At 38.2% G+C, this 17,255-nt stretch overlaps 1 protein-coding gene across 1 annotated transcript; it reads left to right on the forward strand.

The window, feature by feature from the left end:
• Nucleotides 1-213: 213 nt before the first annotated feature.
• Nucleotides 214-14,446, forward strand: gpr176 (G protein-coupled receptor 176). The gene is made up of 3 exons (XM_056481435.1): nt 214-1,275; nt 10,576-10,828; nt 12,983-14,446. Exons 1-3 carry the CDS (start codon nt 1,044-1,046, stop codon nt 14,133-14,135), a joined length of 1,638 nt encoding a protein of 545 aa, XP_056337410.1. The 5' UTR covers nt 214-1,043; the 3' UTR covers nt 14,136-14,446.
• The last annotated feature ends 2,809 nt before the right edge of the window (nt 14,447-17,255 follow it).

The following is a 17,255-nucleotide window of genomic DNA, read 5'->3' on the forward strand; positions in this document are numbered from 1 at the left end:
GGAACACCAACCTTCTTATTATAGAAACAAGCAAACAAACGCAACACGTAGACAAATTCAGTGCCGCGTGAGTAAAGCTTAGCTGTCAAGGTTTACATTCCCATTCTTCACTGCAAATGATAGTTTAATCAATGTGTGGCGTTAGGATTAATTATTTACTTCACATTAATGAAACCCCTACAAACAGCCTATAGCATTTTTTTTTTGCTCTAAGGACTTTGTTGTAATGCCTCAAACGACTCGCGAGTAGGTTTGGATCAGTTTCTAGCCTAAACCGAGGCTCGGTCCAAATCCTCACGCGCCACTCGGAAGACGCCGTAAAAACGGACGGATACGGTGACGTTTTATTGTAAGCGCCCACCTCTCATTTGAAGAAATAAAGCGCTATTGTCACTCGCAATGAAGCCTGTTTGGTAAAAACCCAGTTGCTAGTCATACACCGAGATATTTAGCATAATACGCGTTCAAAATCTCGTTTTCTGGCAGATGGATCCTGGCTATGTTCATTCATAATGATCTCATACGGGTATGTTGCTAATTTCTCTATCACGTTCTCTTTGGTTTATCATCACACATTGTTTAAACATCACTGTCTGCATACATAGTGGCACAGTGCTCGCGAAATATTGCATTTAACAGTATCATTTTATATTTGGACGGCTATTGAAATGAAGTTGAGACTTGCGCGTGAACGTCGCCTTCACTGTCCTATCGCTCCATCAACGCCAGAGATCTGAATACGAGATGATGCCTTTTTATCTCGAGAATATGCCTTAGAATATCGAGACAGCTGTTTAGGAGTATTACAGCGTAATGCACTATTCAACCAAATCTGCGATATGCAATCCGTTCTTGGACATAGCTATTATGATCAAGACACATCTCCGTCCAGCGTTTTCCCCTAAATGTTTGGCGTTTGTACTGGAGAAAAGTCGAGTGTTAATCATGATGGACACAACATCACAACGCACGAGCTCTGTGCACCAATAACGCGCGCGCGGTGAGAGCCGAGCCGGAGAATTATAGTGGCGCCTCAGATATGAATGATGATGGAGGCGGATAACGCGGAGAGCTGGTTTTCTCTGTCAGAAAACGGAACAATACTAAACTCATCGAAGCTGGGTTTCCTAAACGCGTCGTCTCCTGTGGGTCTGTGGGGTGACGCTCAGGATAAAGAGGTGACACGGCTGGAGGAGATTGTGCACGCGCAGGAAAGAGCCTACAAAGATTTCACCACCACCATTCAAGTTTTCATCCTCATCGGATCCCTTTTGGGTGAGTATAGACGAACACGAGATTGGAAATGTTTTGGGTGTTCATCTGCAAATGAATGGAGGCTGTTTGGGCTTAAATATATTCTAATATAAACAATCATGGTTAATTAATGTGATAAGGCATTATCCATGAGCCTATTATGAATTAATGGGCAATTGCACTGTTCAAATGTGAATGGATGATTATGAATAATCTAAAGGTTACAGCTAGTGCACAAATTAAATTTGAATGTGAACGTTTATTGGGATAGTTCAACCAGAAAAAATTATTTAACCACTATTTACTCAAGTATTTGCAAAGCTTCATGCCTAGTTATTCACTTAAAAATATCTGTAAACATTGTAAAACAAATACCATGAAAGTCAATGGTTACAGGTTTCTTGCATTCTTCAAAATATCTTATTTTGTATTTAACAAAAAGAGAGAAACTCATAAATGTTTGAAACAATATAAGGGTGAGTAAATGATGATATGATTTTGGTTCATTTGTGGGTGACCTATCCCTTTAACAAACACAGTTAGATTATATATTCTGTGATAAATCACATTGTAGCAGATGTTACAACGTGCGTTCAGATCATTTGAGAGAAGAAAAAAGATAAACAAAGGCTGTTATTATTGAGCGCTCTCTAATACACAGGTGGTGTGATTAGTCATGGAAGTCTTCCCCTTTTACAGTTTGTATGGTGTAAACCTGATGTTGGAATTAATGAAATTTTGTGAAGTTTTTTGTTTACACATTATTTATGGTCACAATTATGATTTGTTAAAAAAAATTATGGACAACTTCTAGTCAAGGCAGACAATTATATTTACTGTGAGTATATCAGGACATTGAATTGCATTCATTCTCTTGTACATTAAGTGTGTGCAAATACAGCCTATGAACATATCTCTGTAAAAACCTTCAGAATATGGGTATGAAAAAATCTGTTTGGTCAAGTGCATCTGAAGTGGAGATTTATGGCTTAAAGCAGGAGGAAAACTCTTTTTGAGAAAACTGCCTGGTTTGTATTGTAATTGAAATCTACAGACGCACTGATAAAGTGATATTTACTGTACATTAATGAAAAGCCAAACATTTAAAAATCTCCTTACTTGACTGGTGCATATAAAAACAATGAATTTGCCTGCAGTGTCTGGGCTTAATTCGCACCAGCGTTAGGTTTTCAGAAAATACCTTTAATTAAATAAAGTAAAAATGTAATACCGGTGACACGGTGGCTCAGTGGTTCGCACTGTCACCTCACAGCAAGAAGGTTGTTGGTTCGAGTCCCGGTTGGGTCAGTTGGCATTTCTGTGTGGAGTTTGCATGTTCTCCCCATGTTTGTGAGGGTTTCCTCCGGGTGCTCAGGTTTCCTCCACAGTCCAAAGATATGCACTATAGGTGAATTGAATAATCTACTGTTTCCCAGTACTGGGTTGCAGCTGGAAGGGCATCGCTGTGTAAAACACATACTGAATAAGTTGGCAGTTCATTCCGCTGTGGCGACCCCTGATGAATAAAGGCACTAAGCCGAAGGAAAATTAATGAATTTAATACCATGGCAGATAGTTAAGGCTTTGTTTGAATAATTTATTCATGCTCCACCTATCTATTAATTTATATTATATCACATCTGGAGAACTTATTCTGAAATGCCCAAAGCTTTGTTGACATTTCTAAAACACTTTGTACAAATGACCCATTCTTACTAAAAACAAATCTAATCAAATGATTTACTGTGCCCAAGATGTTTCTAAGAAAATGTGTTATGATGCCTGTGTGAATTCTTACACATTGGAGCAACAGGATAGTTATGTTTAGAAGCTGATGACCATGTGACAAATCAAAGACACAGAAAAGAGATGTTGTTTTTGATGGGTTCATTCATGCAGCATATACAAACAGATGTGTAATATTTGCGTCCGATAATATGTATTATCTCTTACTTCATTCATTTTCCTTTGCCTTAGTTCCTAATTCCTATTCATCAGGGGTCGCCACAGTGAAATGAGCCGCCAACTTATCCAGCATATGTTTTACACAGCGAATGCCCTTCCAGCTGCAACCCAGTATTAGGAAACACCCATACACACTCATGCACACACAAACATACACTACGGCCAATTTAGTTTATTCAATTCACCTATACCGCATGTCGTTGGACTGTGGGGGAAACCGGAGCACCCGGAGGAAACCCATGCGAACACGGGGAGAACATGCAGACTTCACACAGAAATGCCAACTGGTCCAGCCAGGGTTTTAACCAGCAACCTTCTTGCTGTGAGGTGACAGTACTAACCACTGAGCCACTGTGTCGCCTGTATTATCTGTCACATCCGAGTTTTAGGGAGTTTTTTTTTACATGGCAGCCAGTCACTCTCATAATGATGTCACTCTCATGATGATGCAATGATTTTCTTTACACAGATTACATACATTATGTGCTGTAGAACAGTGTTTCTCAACCACGGTCCTGGAGGACCACCAACACTGCTTGTTTTGGGTGTCTCCTTTGTCTGTTACACAAATTACAGGTATTTCAGCCTCTGCTAATAAACTGATGATGGTGTGTTTGGTTAAAGAGACCAAGAAAATGTGCAGAGCTGGTGGTCCTCTAGGTAAGTGGTTGAGAAACACTGCTGTAGAACACTATTGATGAACTTATATGGTTAAAGGGATAGTTCACCCAAAAAGAAGGTTTTACTCTCTATTAACTCATACTTGAGTGGTTCCAAACCTCTATGAGTTTCTTTCTTCAGTTGAACACAAACCTGTAACCATTGACCAAAGACTATAGAATACACAAGACATGTCTCTCATATAGTTTTGAATGGGGAGAAGTATAACAGTCAATATGGCGAATGAAGCCCCACCTACTAGTACAGGGGCCAATCATTGATCTCTATTGACTGACGAGTCTCTGGTGGAGATGCTCAGATCAGACGTGTGCTTTTACGACCCTTTATGTGGTCAACAACACACTGGAATCTCAGCGAATACTTGCTTCACAGACATAAGATCCACATAAAGCTAGAAATCTCTACTTTTAAATGAACTAACTACAGCCTAGTTTTGTAATCTGTATGAAATGAACGCGAGATACAGTGTGTCCTGTCAAACGCACATCACATGACAGCAGCAGCTACTCAAACGCCCACACACTTGTAAACAAAGAGTCGCTGTCATTTCTGGAGGAGATTCAGCATCAAGAACAGGTTGTGGATTACTTCAGTGGAGCAGCGCGATTAGACGATCATTTAGAGGATGATAATGTGTAAAACAGCCATAAATGAGGTTGGTGTCGTGATCGCTTTCCTTTTGAGTGTGCATTCGCATTAGCTCGGGCAACCTGAAAAAAAATGGTGATTTTATTTGATTCGAATGTTTAGAAATTAAACTTATGAGACGGTTGTTGATTAATTTTATTGGTGATTTCAAATATATAATGTAATTGTAAGGTTGGCTAACAGTTTTGGACAATTTGATACTGCCTGAGAGGTGTTTCAAAGATGGCCGCTGAGTAAAATGAATTACTTAAAGGGACTTTGCCATTGACTTTCATAACTTGTTTGTTTTTTAAGGTGGTGGACGTAAATGGTTACAGGTTTTCAGCTTTCTTTAAAATGTAATTTGTAAAATGAAAAAAAGTAAAAGCAGATTTGGAGTAGAAGATTAGTAAATAATGAAATAATTTAGATTTCTGAGTATACTGACCCCTTTAAATGTATGCATTCACAACATCTCCTGTAGCAATGGTAATAAAGCAAGATTAGCAGAAAGAGAAGACCATTGTTTAGCTTTCCTGAGAATAAATAAGATTTAACAATGATTATTATAGTATAAAGCTTCTTTGTACATGGTGTTTGAGTCTGAACTACGTCAGAAGCTAATTTCATAAGACTCCCATGACTAATTAGCCTTAGTTTAAATGTTCATAATCTGAAAATCTGTCTCTGCCTGGATTAAAGCTCTAGTTTCAGAAACTCTGGGAACTCATTTACATTCATTCTGATCACTAGTTATGGAAAGTCATTGTGGAAGTAGATTAGTCATGATTGCGCTTATTTTTCTTCCTTGGCATTCAGTTACTGTAGCAAACTTCTTGGCTCATGTGCACTCTAATTAAAAACTGCAGTTGTTTTTAAATCTATGTGTTTGCTGCTCATGAATTCAAGCTCAATATTACGTAACAGAGGACAGCATGTAGGAGCTGTGTGAGTAAACCTCACTCCCCTGGCCTCAAGAGGCGCAACAGCCACTTAGCATGTCCGCCTCCCATGTATGACTGGGGGGAATAGAACCTGAGGGGTTACAATTACATGCATTAGGGACAGCTAGTGTGTGGTTGAACCCATTTTCTGTGTCGTAGAGTTTCAACAAGTTGCTGGAAACATTCATCAGAGATTTTGGTCCATATTGACATGATAGCAAAGCATATTTATCTGAATTTCCTTCCAAACAACACAAGTGTCTAAGAGGCCGCAGCCACACAGTAACACTCACTACAGCCGGTGAATAAAGGCTACACAGATATACTGTAAAAAAATATGAACAATTAGTCCTGACAGCACTTTTTTAGTTCATAGTAACTTATTAAATTAAGTTAATCATGTTCTAACTTAATTTTATAAGTTCTACAAGCAGTTTTAAGTCAGTTTAACATAACATAAGTTCAATGGACTCATAAGGTTAATTTGATTCAGCTTAAAAATTTAAGGCAACCAGGATTTCTTTTACAGTGTAGCCTACTTCAGACACCACTAAATGTTCTCATTTCTTCTGCATTTAAAGTCAGATTCACTGGTTATATTTTTTTTACAGTTGCTATAGATTAGTCAACTGCACATTCATGATGCACATCTCTCATTTCACCTCATCCCAGAAGGCTCAGATGGTTTTAAATTAAGTGACTGTTAAAAATATGGTACAAACCGTAAAATAAATTTGTACATTTTACTGTGAGTTATTATTTCATCTATTTATGGTGTCAATACACCACGGCTTGGAAGTATATTGTACCTTTGTTACACAGACAAGACAAAGTCATATGAAGAACCAAAGCTCATCACAAACATTTTACCTCAAGCATAGAAACATATCAATATATAGAAGGTGCTCAGTGTCATTCACACAACTAGGGCTGCACAGTTTATCGTTTCAGCATCGATATCACAATGTGATCATTCATAATAGTCACACTGCAAGTATACGCAATGTTTTTTATTATTATTATTATTTTTAGGGGCTTTTCACCTTTATTTGGAAAGGACAGGTTGCAGACAGGAAAGTATTGGAAGCAGAGAGAGGGGAAGGGTCGGCAAAGGACCTTGAGCCGGGAATCAAACTTGGGTTGCCATGAGCACCATGGTTCTATATGTCTTAACCACAAGTATACGCAATGTTGAGACTGGATTATAATTGATCATTTAGCAAGTGTTTTTGAGCCTTATGACTGTATGAGGATTTTCAATCTAAAATGATAAATTCTTTCCAAATATTTATTCAAGTCATCTAGTGAAATTGTATTCATATCGCAATATATTCATTAATTTTCTTTTCGGCTTAGTCCCTTTATTAATCCACAGCAGAATGAACCGTCAACTTATCCAGTTTATGTTTTATGCAGGCGACAGCAGTAGATGTGATGGTCATGCTCAGTAACTATATCAGGTAATCGGTGACATTTAATCAATGCTTATTTGCTACTAAGAGTTGGCAATATGGTAAATATCCCCCACACAGTTGCACCACCACCATTAACTATGCATACACGGCTGGATGGAGTCATGATTTAAAATTCTGATTTTAAGATCCAATGGAAACATTGAGACTCATCAGATCTGACCAACCTTTTCCACATCTTCTATTTTCTAATTTTGGTTATCCCAGGTGAATTTATTTAGCTTCATTGTTGTTAGCTGATCTGTTTGGTACCTAGTGTGCTCCTCTGCTGCTGTAGCCCACCTGCTTCAATGTTTTACATGTCGTGCTTTCATAAATGCTCTTTTTCAGATATCAGTTGAGACGAGTGGTTGTTTGGGTTATTGTAGCTGTTCAATTAGGTTGAACCAGTTTGGTCATTCTTCTCTGACAGCAAAGCATGTTCATCCACAGCACAAAAATCATGATTCACGGTATATATCACGAAATACTTAGGTCACCCTGTCTGGCACCAACAATCATGTCACTTCATTCAAAGTCATTTCAGTTACCTTTCTCCTATTTTCTCTATTATATTGTCTTGACCATGTCTACTTGCCAAACTGCATTGAGTTGATACCATGGCTGATTAATGAGCAGTTGAACAAGCGTAGACAATTTAGTTAAATGCCTGAATAGTGAATCATACTTGAATAAAGACTTTAAAGAGAAGTTAAAAGAAGTGAGAAGTTGCTGAGACTTTTATTTCAGCATGTTGATTTACTGAAATGGAATTTTAAGTAGGAGGCGGGACTTGTTTTTGTTTATCATTTCCCCATAGCAATCTAAAAGTAAGAGAGGCGTGCTCAAAAATATTTTGGCTGCAGCCATCAAACTGATGTCAACCAAGAAGGATCGCTACCCTGAACATGGAAGCGAATGGTCAGACCTTGATTAAAGATTACCAAAGCAAACATTTTTTTCATTGGATAAACTTGCATGGATTAATTTTCACCTGATAATGACAATGTGCACTAGCAAAATAAACATTGTACATTTTCATTTTACATGGATTTTCATAGAAATTCAGTTTCTTTTTTCTGCAGTACACACACAAAATTTATTTTAAAGATTGATGGATCTGTATTTGTCCATACAGTGAAATTCAGTAGACACCAAAAAGCATTGAGACATCAGTATCAAAACATGTCCTTTTATGTCCCGCGGAGTAAAATTTACAGGAATATTCATACAGTTTTGTAGTTAAATGTTTTGTGTGTGAAGTATCCTTTAAAAGGCTTATTTGGTAGCAGATTTGATATCCATACTTTCAGTAATATAGCATTCATCAAACAAAATGACAAAATAAGTTCTTTCAGAAATGTTCAGTCTACATCTGTTCTCATACTTCTTAAGCATATTAGAAAGAGTTGAGAAACCACTAATGGAAACCTTGTGAAGTCTAAATACCCCTGTTAAGCAACGGTCATACTGGAGACCTCTGGGAACAAATGGACAATTGTCCGGCACTGTCAGTGTGCACTCAAAATGTCACCAGGGTAATAACACAGAGGCAGCTGCAGACAGGTTCCTGTGTGCTTCGCCTGTTACACCTGCATGGTAATGGGAAAAGATGAAAGTCACGGTCTTTGTGGAAAAGATGCACCTTCTGAAAGTGTGTCAAGAGTAATAACGGAGCCGGCTAGAGATCACCTGTCATCTAAGTGCTCCGCTCACATCAACGTCCAAGGAAAGAATCACCTCAGGCTCCATTTCAGTTCAAGGCATGTGAATTCCATGATGTCCGTGCATCACCTCTTGAAAGAAAATGAATCTTGCGTAGCTTTCCACTTGAATTGACATGTTTCATTTTCAATTAGCCTCAAGTAAAAACACTTCTGCATGCTCTCACTGATTGTTTTACATGCATATGTATGGTGTAAAAAAGTAAGCAAACCATGGAATTGCTTTGGAAATACTTATCAATCAGCTGTTTTTTTTTTTGGTTCAGTATAATTTCAGCGCAATGGATAGCATTGAGGCTTTTAATATGTCCCTCGTTTTCTTTAAAAAGGAAGTAAACAAAAACCTTTACTGCACAAAGCAACTGTGATTAAAAAAATTGTTCAGCTCTCTGTGATCATCAATCATCATCAAATGTGATCAAGAATGAGTTTTACAAGTTTAAAATGTTTTTAAAACAGTGCATGTTTGTAATGAATTACAGCGATTTTACCATCTTTACTTTATCACCACAGCCGCATGTCAGTACAATTATAAAAGAAGAGGCTTCAATCCTGGTTTGTGGACGTTAAATCAGGTTTATTTTATACATTAACATAACGGAAATCCATACAGCAGTGGATATTAATGTGTATCCTGTCACATTTGCCATGCAAAAACAGTGCAAAGCAAAGTTAAACATCCGTGGACTGTGTGTGTCTGCGCTATGTGTGTTTATGCATGAACTTTGTAACGACATTGTGTGTGACTCATATTTGCAACTTAACAACAAATACATCAAATAATAATTGGAAACGTTCTTACTGTAGTATTTCTCACAAACCTTATGTGACATCTGCTTCCTTCATGTCTGTCACTGTGCTGTTTTTTTTTTTGTTTGTTTTTAGATTAGATTCAATTTATTGTCATCACACATGTACAAGTACAAGGCAACGAAATGTCTGAAGCAGCCGAGGCGGAGATTGAGGCACACTCTGACAGGCACGTGGGAATGTTAGATGGGAGAAATAGCATTAATAGCACAGGCAACAAAAACAGCCACTGTGTGTCCAGAGCAGAAAATTCAGAATAATGTTCTGAAAGGTCTAATAAATTATCTGATGGGTGTTATGAGCTGAAACTTTACAGACACATTCTGGAAACACAAAAGACTCACCTTAAATCTTGAAAAAGGGATAAAATAGGTGCTCTTTAAGTTAAAGGCATAGTTCACACAAAAATAAAAACTAGTTCACTATTTTATCATCCTTGGGTGTTTATAAACCCTTAAGGGTTTCTTTATTCTGTTGAGCACTAAAGAAGATATTTAGAACCATAGACTTCCATAGTAGGAAAAACAAATACCGTGGAATTCAATGGTTACAGGTTTCCAGCATTCTTCAAAATATCTTCTTATGCGTTCAACAGAAGAAAGAAAGTCAAACAGATTTGGAACACGTGAAGAATGAGTAAATGATGTTACAATTTTCAGTTTTGGGTGAACTATCTCTTTAATTAATTAAAATTAATTAAAATTTAATTAATTTTTCATTTGATGATAAACTAACCCTACCAATAGAGCTTAACTTTACTGAAACTAGAGTATTCCTTTTAAAAATACTCATCAAGTGTTCCACCTCAATTAAACATTACAAACATCTAAATTTGCCAGTGCATGCTTCTCAAATCTTCATAGTGTGTGTCGCAAGGCTTGTTTGTCCTTCACAGCTGGTTAAGAATGACACACTATTGCCTGCAGGAATCACAAGGCTCTTCAGTGATTTTCCCTTTTAAAATTGGCTTCATGGCTTGTAACCTTCAGGCACCCCATTGCCATGGGAACTGATAAAATGATGCAGGCTGTTGAGGTCTCACCATAAACACATCAGTTGTGAGTCCTTAGAGGCTGACCTGGGCTTGTGAACCTTCAACCTTTTCTCTTTTGTCTTCAGGCAATACTGCAGTGCTGTGGTGCACGATCTACACAAATGTGTTCAAGTCCGTCACAAATCTCTTCATCAAGAACCTGGCGTGTTCTGGCATTTGTGCTGGTCTTGTGTGTGTGCCGTTTGACATAGCGCTGAGTGCCAGTCCTCTATGCTGCCTGTGGGTCCACACGCTCCTCCTGTGCAAAGCCATTAAGTTCCTGCACAGGCTTTTCTGCTCTGCCACTGTGCTCAGTTTCGCCATCATTGCCCTGGATAGGTGAGTAGATATACATGTTAATTCATTCATTGTGAACTAACAAATGAAGTGTAATTGCCTCAGATTTGAGGTCACTATTATCAGTCTCGAGCTCCCAACTATTTAAACAATAGATTAAGATGATAATATACTAAATACGCTCTTAATAAAATCTGGATACCCATATACAGTTGTTGAACTCAACCCATGGGTACCAGCTGTTTCACAGACTAGTGCTTCCATAGCAACCTTCTGTGCCAGACCCTTTATCAATTCATTGAATAATTTATTTTGCTTAGCACAGAAGCCTTTCTTGAAACCAACATTCCTTTCATTTCAGAAAGAAGGTAATACACACACCAGACAGACACATATCGCATGTTAAAACATTCTGATATCCGTATTATACAGATTAGTATTGATTTTCTTTCATGTCTTTTCTTTTCTGGGATTTTACATTACAAATCAATGGAATAAATCTATTCATGTCTTTTTGTATACACGTGAAGCCCTTTAACTTTGTCATAAATAATACATAGGAGTCTAAAGTATTAGGGTTATGTAACTGAGACAACCGGGATCCTACAGGCTCTGTTGTTATTCAGAACCAGCTCTATTAAAAAAAATCAATTCAGCACACTAGTGTATTCCCAAAAGTATGACTGTTAAGAGTCGGTTCTTTTTACTGAATCAAATCATCCCATGCATCTAGTATAGACAAATTAATCTTATAAATGCTTTTTTTTTTAATGGATCAAGGCTCATAGGGGAATCTGTGTCCAAATAATGCTCAAACAACAGTGAACAGCTGTCATTACCCACAACTAGTATACTCTAGTCCAGGGGTGCCCAAACTTTTTTGCATGAAGGGCCAAAAACCAAATATCATTGAGAGCCATGGGCCAAAGGTAAATATACCAAACTGTATTACAGTAAAGTTGTCATGGGTAATTTCCTAATTTATTTCATAATATTTCAAAATAATTAAAAAAACATTACTGTAAAGTCAGTAGTCAAGCATAATCTGCCTTTGCTCACCAAAGCCTCTGCATTATTGGGTGGCATTTTCAACAAAGTCTCATTTATTTACACCATTTAATTGAAACATTTAATTTAACTTTTAACAATAAAACAAACAAATAAATTTATTGTCTTAGTCTGAGGCCAGAGTTCTCCACCAGAAAAAGGTCGTTTGCCATCTCCAGGTTGGGGAAAAGTCCTTACCCCAGGTGGAGGACTTCAAGTATCTTGGGGTTTTGTTCACGAGTGAAGGAAGGATGGAACAGGTGGATCGGTGCAGCGGCAGTAGTAATGTGGTCGATGTACTGGTCTGTTGTGGTAAAGAAGGAACTTAGCCAAAAGGCAAAGCTCTCGATTTACCGGTCAATCTACGTTCCTACTCTCACCAATGGTCATGAGCTTTGGGTCATGAACAAAAAATGTGTTTCCTTCGCAGGGTGGCAGGGCGCACCGTTATAGGGTGAGGAGCTCTGACACCCGGGCGGAGATTATTACACTGCATTGACACACAGAAAGCTGCTTTTGGTTTAAACGTGACTTTTAAGTGAGCTGTGCTTGATGCAGGACCAGGCCTGTAGCCAGGAGAGGTTCGGATGATTCGAAAGATCCACCCCTCAATAAGAAAGGTCCAGAATTTGTCCCATACATGAGCTCATTTGTCCTATTTTGACTGCTACACCACCATAAATTGTAAAAAATAACCCATTAAATAGTCTTCAAGACCAAGCTAAATCATTTGTTGACTGTCACGTCAGTGTGACTTCAACTAATCAGTTTTGGCCAATGCAAACTATTATTATTCATGAGTCCAACATCCAGCTTTTTAAGAAAACATACAATTGGATGTAAATGAAATCATTGTTTGCTACTGTATTGTTTTTAAATAGAGAAAACATTAATATCTTGTTTTCTTGACTGATAAAAAGGCGTTAAGGACCAAAGTGGCCCATATTAAAATTAATTTGAATAAAAATAGTGCTTAAAAAGTCACTAAAATCTAGTATTTAAATATCATAATTAAATAAAAAATGAGGTGAATAACTGCAAAAAGTTCCACATTTTGCAAAATAAGAACCACCTCTTACACCCCCTTACAGACTGAGGACTACACCATTGCCAAAAGCTAATGTGACTTCACCTTTCTTTCCCTCCCAGGTACTACTCAGTGTTGTATCCTCTTGAGAGAAAGATATCAGATGCCAAATCCCGAGACCTGGTCATCTACATCTGGGTCCATGCAGTGGTGGCCAGTGTCCCTGTTTTCGCTGTAAGCAATGTGACAGATGTCTACGCCACCTCATCTTGCTCTGACGGACAATCACTTGGACATCTTGTTTACATGATCACATACAGCATCACCACTCTTATTCTCCCACTAGCAGTGGTGTTTTTCGCCATGGTATTAATACGCCGCGCATTAAGCACCAGCCAGAAGAAGAAAGTGATCATCGCGGCGCTGCGCACCCCTCAAAACAGCATTTCCATCCCATATGTATCTCAACGTGAGGCTGAACTTCATGCTACTCTGTTGTCCATTGTGCTCGTCTTCACACTCTGCAGCACACCATATGCTGCTTTGCTAATATACCACGCCATACTGGGGGCTGCAAATGCCTCATCCTGGTTGCGTCTGACCGCCATATGGCTCCCGAAGGTCTCGCTCCTCACCAACCCACTGTTTCTTCTTACAGTTAACCGGTCTGTGCGACGGTGCCTTCTTGATATGATAGCACGCCTGCATCGACGCTATAGCCGAAGGAACATGGTCAGCATTGGAGGTCTGGCTGAGGTAGGACCACTAGGTGGCGAGACTGTGGTTCGCTCTGGTAGTCAACTCCTGGAGATGTTCAATATCGGCCAACAGCAGATCTTCAGACCCAATGAAGATGAAGAAGATGAGAATGAGATTTCCTCAGTGGCGTCTGCCAACTTTCAACCCAAAGATGAGGGACAAGGTGGAAGTGCAGGGGGGACAGAAGACACGCATCTGCCGCAGCCAGGAGAAGGGGTTAAAGAAGAGGTCTTAGTTTTACCAAAACATTCCCCTATTCAGTCATGTGCCTACTCCTCTTCGCAAGTTGCCCCCGCAACTCCTACGGACCCCGAGGATGCGACACAGTTTGGTTTTGGGCCGTTTGAGCTGCCCCCTCAATGGCTGCCTGAAACCAGGAACAGTAAGAAAAGACTTCTGCCTCCATTAGGTAACACACCAGAGGAGCTCATCCAGACCAAACAGCCCAGAGTCCGACCCGAGAGACGCATCAGTAGAAACAATAAAGTTAGTACCTTCCCTAATGTGGACCCGTGATGCACAGTGGACCAAATCAGAAATAGCCAAGAAGAAGGACTGTCAGTTTTATATCTGAACCTATTTTGAGATTATTTTCTACGTGAGGGCGGAACAATGAAAGACATGGAGAGTTTACGTTTACAGTAGTAAGAACGAGGACTTTACATGATCACTTATTGGCTGTCTGGGGGATTTCATAGACATTTTTTCATCTCCTTGCACAGACAGAAAAGGAGATGGGAATGGAAGAAACAACCGTATGGTAGGCATGAATTGTATGACATTTGCTTTGCTGGAATGGTGAATAAAATCAATCCCAATCATTTTTATGCAGATATGTCCACGCTGTGTTGAATTTGATTTATGTGTCGTGCTCAATTTTAAATATCAACATCCCATTACTTACATTTTATTTAGCCACAATTTATTTCAAATAGTTTAAAGAGCTAGCTAGAAAGAAATTAATTTAATTTAGGATTAAAATACATTCTCAGAATCAAGGCTCGAGAGCGGTCTCTACAGAACCTTTTAAAAAAGTTACCCATTTGTACTGAAATGGTTTGCATTGGTACATTTTACTGATATTACTAATAAATTAATATTGTTCAAATGAACCTACACGGGCAGCACGATCGCCTCACAGCAAGAAGGTTGCTGATTCGAACCTCGGCTGGGTCAGTTGGCGTTTCTGTGTTGATTTTGCCTGTTCTCCGCACAGTCAAAAGACATGTGGTATAGGTGAATTGGGTAGGCTAAATTATATGTATGTGTTCGAATGGGAGTGTATGGGTGTTTCCCAGTGATTGGTTGCAGCTGGAAGGGCATCCGCTGTGTAAAACATATGCTGGATAAGTTGGCAGTTCATTCCGCTGTGGCAACCCCAGATTAATAAAGGGACTAAGCTGAAAAAAGCCGAAAGGAAAATGAATGAATGAATACTGTGAAAATTTCCTTGCTCTGTTAAACATTTGTGAAATATTTTAAAAAAAGAAAAAAAATCAAAGGGGGGCTAATAATTCTTTTAAAAGTACTCACGAGTAGTGAGTAGTGAGTATTACACTGTGAAAAGTTTACATGCAGCGTTTACATGCAGTACATTCTGTATTGCATTTAGTAGTTTTCCTATATTCGTTCGTTCATTCCTTCATTCTTTCGTTTGTTCTTTCATTCTTTCATTAATTTGTTCCTTTCTTCATTCATCTGTTCATTCGTTCGCTTATTCATTCGTTCAGATTTTTGTTTCTTCATTAGGTCCTTTGTTCATTTATTCATTCATTCGTTTGTTCCTTCCTTCCTTAGTTTGTTTAGTCCTTCCTTGAATCCTTCCTTTATTCATTTGGTTCTTCATTCATTCTTCCCTTCATTCGTTTGCTCATTCATTTGTTCTTCGTTCATATTTTGTTCCTTCCTTCATTAGGTCCTTTGTTCATTTATTCATTCATTCGTTTGTTCCTTCCTTCCTTAGTTTGTTTAGTCCTTCCTTGAATCCTTCCTTTATTCATTTGGTTCTTCATTCATTCTTCCCTTCATTCGTTTGCTCATTCATTTGTTCTTCGTTCATATTTTGTTCCTTCCTTCATTAGGTCCTTTGTTCATTTATTCATTCGTTCGTTCATTTCTTCCTTCATTACTATGTTCAGTCCTTACTTGAATCCTTTCTTTATTTTTTTGGTCCTTCCTTCCCTCATTCATTCGGTTCTTACTTCCATTCTTTGTTGATTCCTTCCTTCATTAGTTTGTTCAGTCCTTCCTTGAATCCTTTCTTTATTTTTTTGGTCCTTCCTTAATTCGTTCGGATCTTCCTTCTATTCCTTGTTCGGTCCTTCCTTCATTCGGCCCTTCTTTTCATTCCTCATTCGTTCCATTTAGTGATTGTTCAAGGCTGTTGAGTGATTTCAGTCATCATACAGCCGACATCCTTCATCTTCTCATCAGTGACATGCAGTCTGAACAGTCTCTGGGTCATTGCATGTAAAGATTATAGACATCTTCTTGGATATTTTTAATGCTTCTAAATGGTTTGCTGCATTTATAAAGCGCCCATGTCTTGAGGTAGTTCAGTATGATAAGATTTACTTTCAATGTGATTTGATTGGACAGGAATCACAGAACCGATTTTTCTACTTTAGCCAATCACCATAGACAAGAAAGAAATAAAGTAGTGACTGCAGGTTTAGGGAAAATTATGGAGTAAAAGTACCGAAACAGCACTAAAATATACTCAAGGGAAAGTAAAAGTACACATTTATAAAACTACTTAGTAAATTACAGTTTCTGAGAAAAACTACTCAGTTACAGTAATTTTAGTATTTGTAATTTGTTACTTTAGGTACTGACACAGTGACGGCTCTTGTACCTTTATTTCTTACACTCTCAGAAATAAAGGTACGCGAGTTGTCACTGGGGTAGTACCTTTTCAAAAGGTACAAATTTGTACCTTTAAGGTCCATATTAACACCTCAAGGGTACATATTAGTACCTAAAAAGTACAAAAGTGTTACTCTTAAAATTTTTAGGTACTGATATACTTTTGAGGAACCAATATTCATTCTTTAAGTACAAATGTGTACCTTTTGAAAAGGTACCACCCTAGTGACAGCTCGCGTACCTTTATTTCTGATAGTGTAGAGTGTACTGCCATTTATCAGTGTTTAACATGTTTAATATTTTCATGGCTACCGTCATAATACATTTTGTTTAGGAATTTTGTAATGAGAGCATTCAAAAGAATGGCATTTATTTTAAAACATTTAATTTCTTTCCAAAAACAAAATAAACCCAATATTACTGAACCCATACTTTTGGTTGGTAGTGTAAGAGTAAGTTATGTTCAAATAATATAATACATCCATAAAACAATGTCATGTAATATAGACATTGTGACATCTAAATAAATTTTACAGTGCCTGCCATGGCCATATGTACTGGTAATAGAAGACTATCACAAATAATCAAGGCATTTTTGCTTCTTTTAATGTAAAATGTGGCAAAACTATGTTTAAATTGGGTTTTCTAATAATTTAGATTCTCTGCGTTCTCTGCCCCACCTTCGAGCACTTCCGCCCGGCCGGGTAGGGCTCTCAGGCCCGGGTGTTCTGGCGATCTCAGGGATGAGTCGAAGATTGCTAATAAAACTGT

Source organism: Danio aesculapii, chromosome 20 (genome assembly GCF_903798145.1).
Source record: "Danio aesculapii chromosome 20, fDanAes4.1, whole genome shotgun sequence".
NCBI lineage: Eukaryota > Metazoa > Chordata > Actinopteri > Cypriniformes > Danionidae > Danio > Danio aesculapii.

Coding starts and splice junctions, on each gene's coding strand:
- gpr176 (XM_056481435.1), top strand. CDS start 1,044: ATGATGATGGAGGCGGATAACGCGGAGAGCTGGTTTTCTCTGTCAGAA. Junction 1,276..10,575: donor CCTCATCGGATCCCTTTTGG/GTGAGTATAGAC, acceptor TTTTGTCTTCAG/GCAATACTGCAGTGCTGTGG. Junction 10,829..12,982: donor GCCATCATTGCCCTGGATAG/GTGAGTAGATAT, acceptor TTTCCCTCCCAG/GTACTACTCAGTGTTGTATC.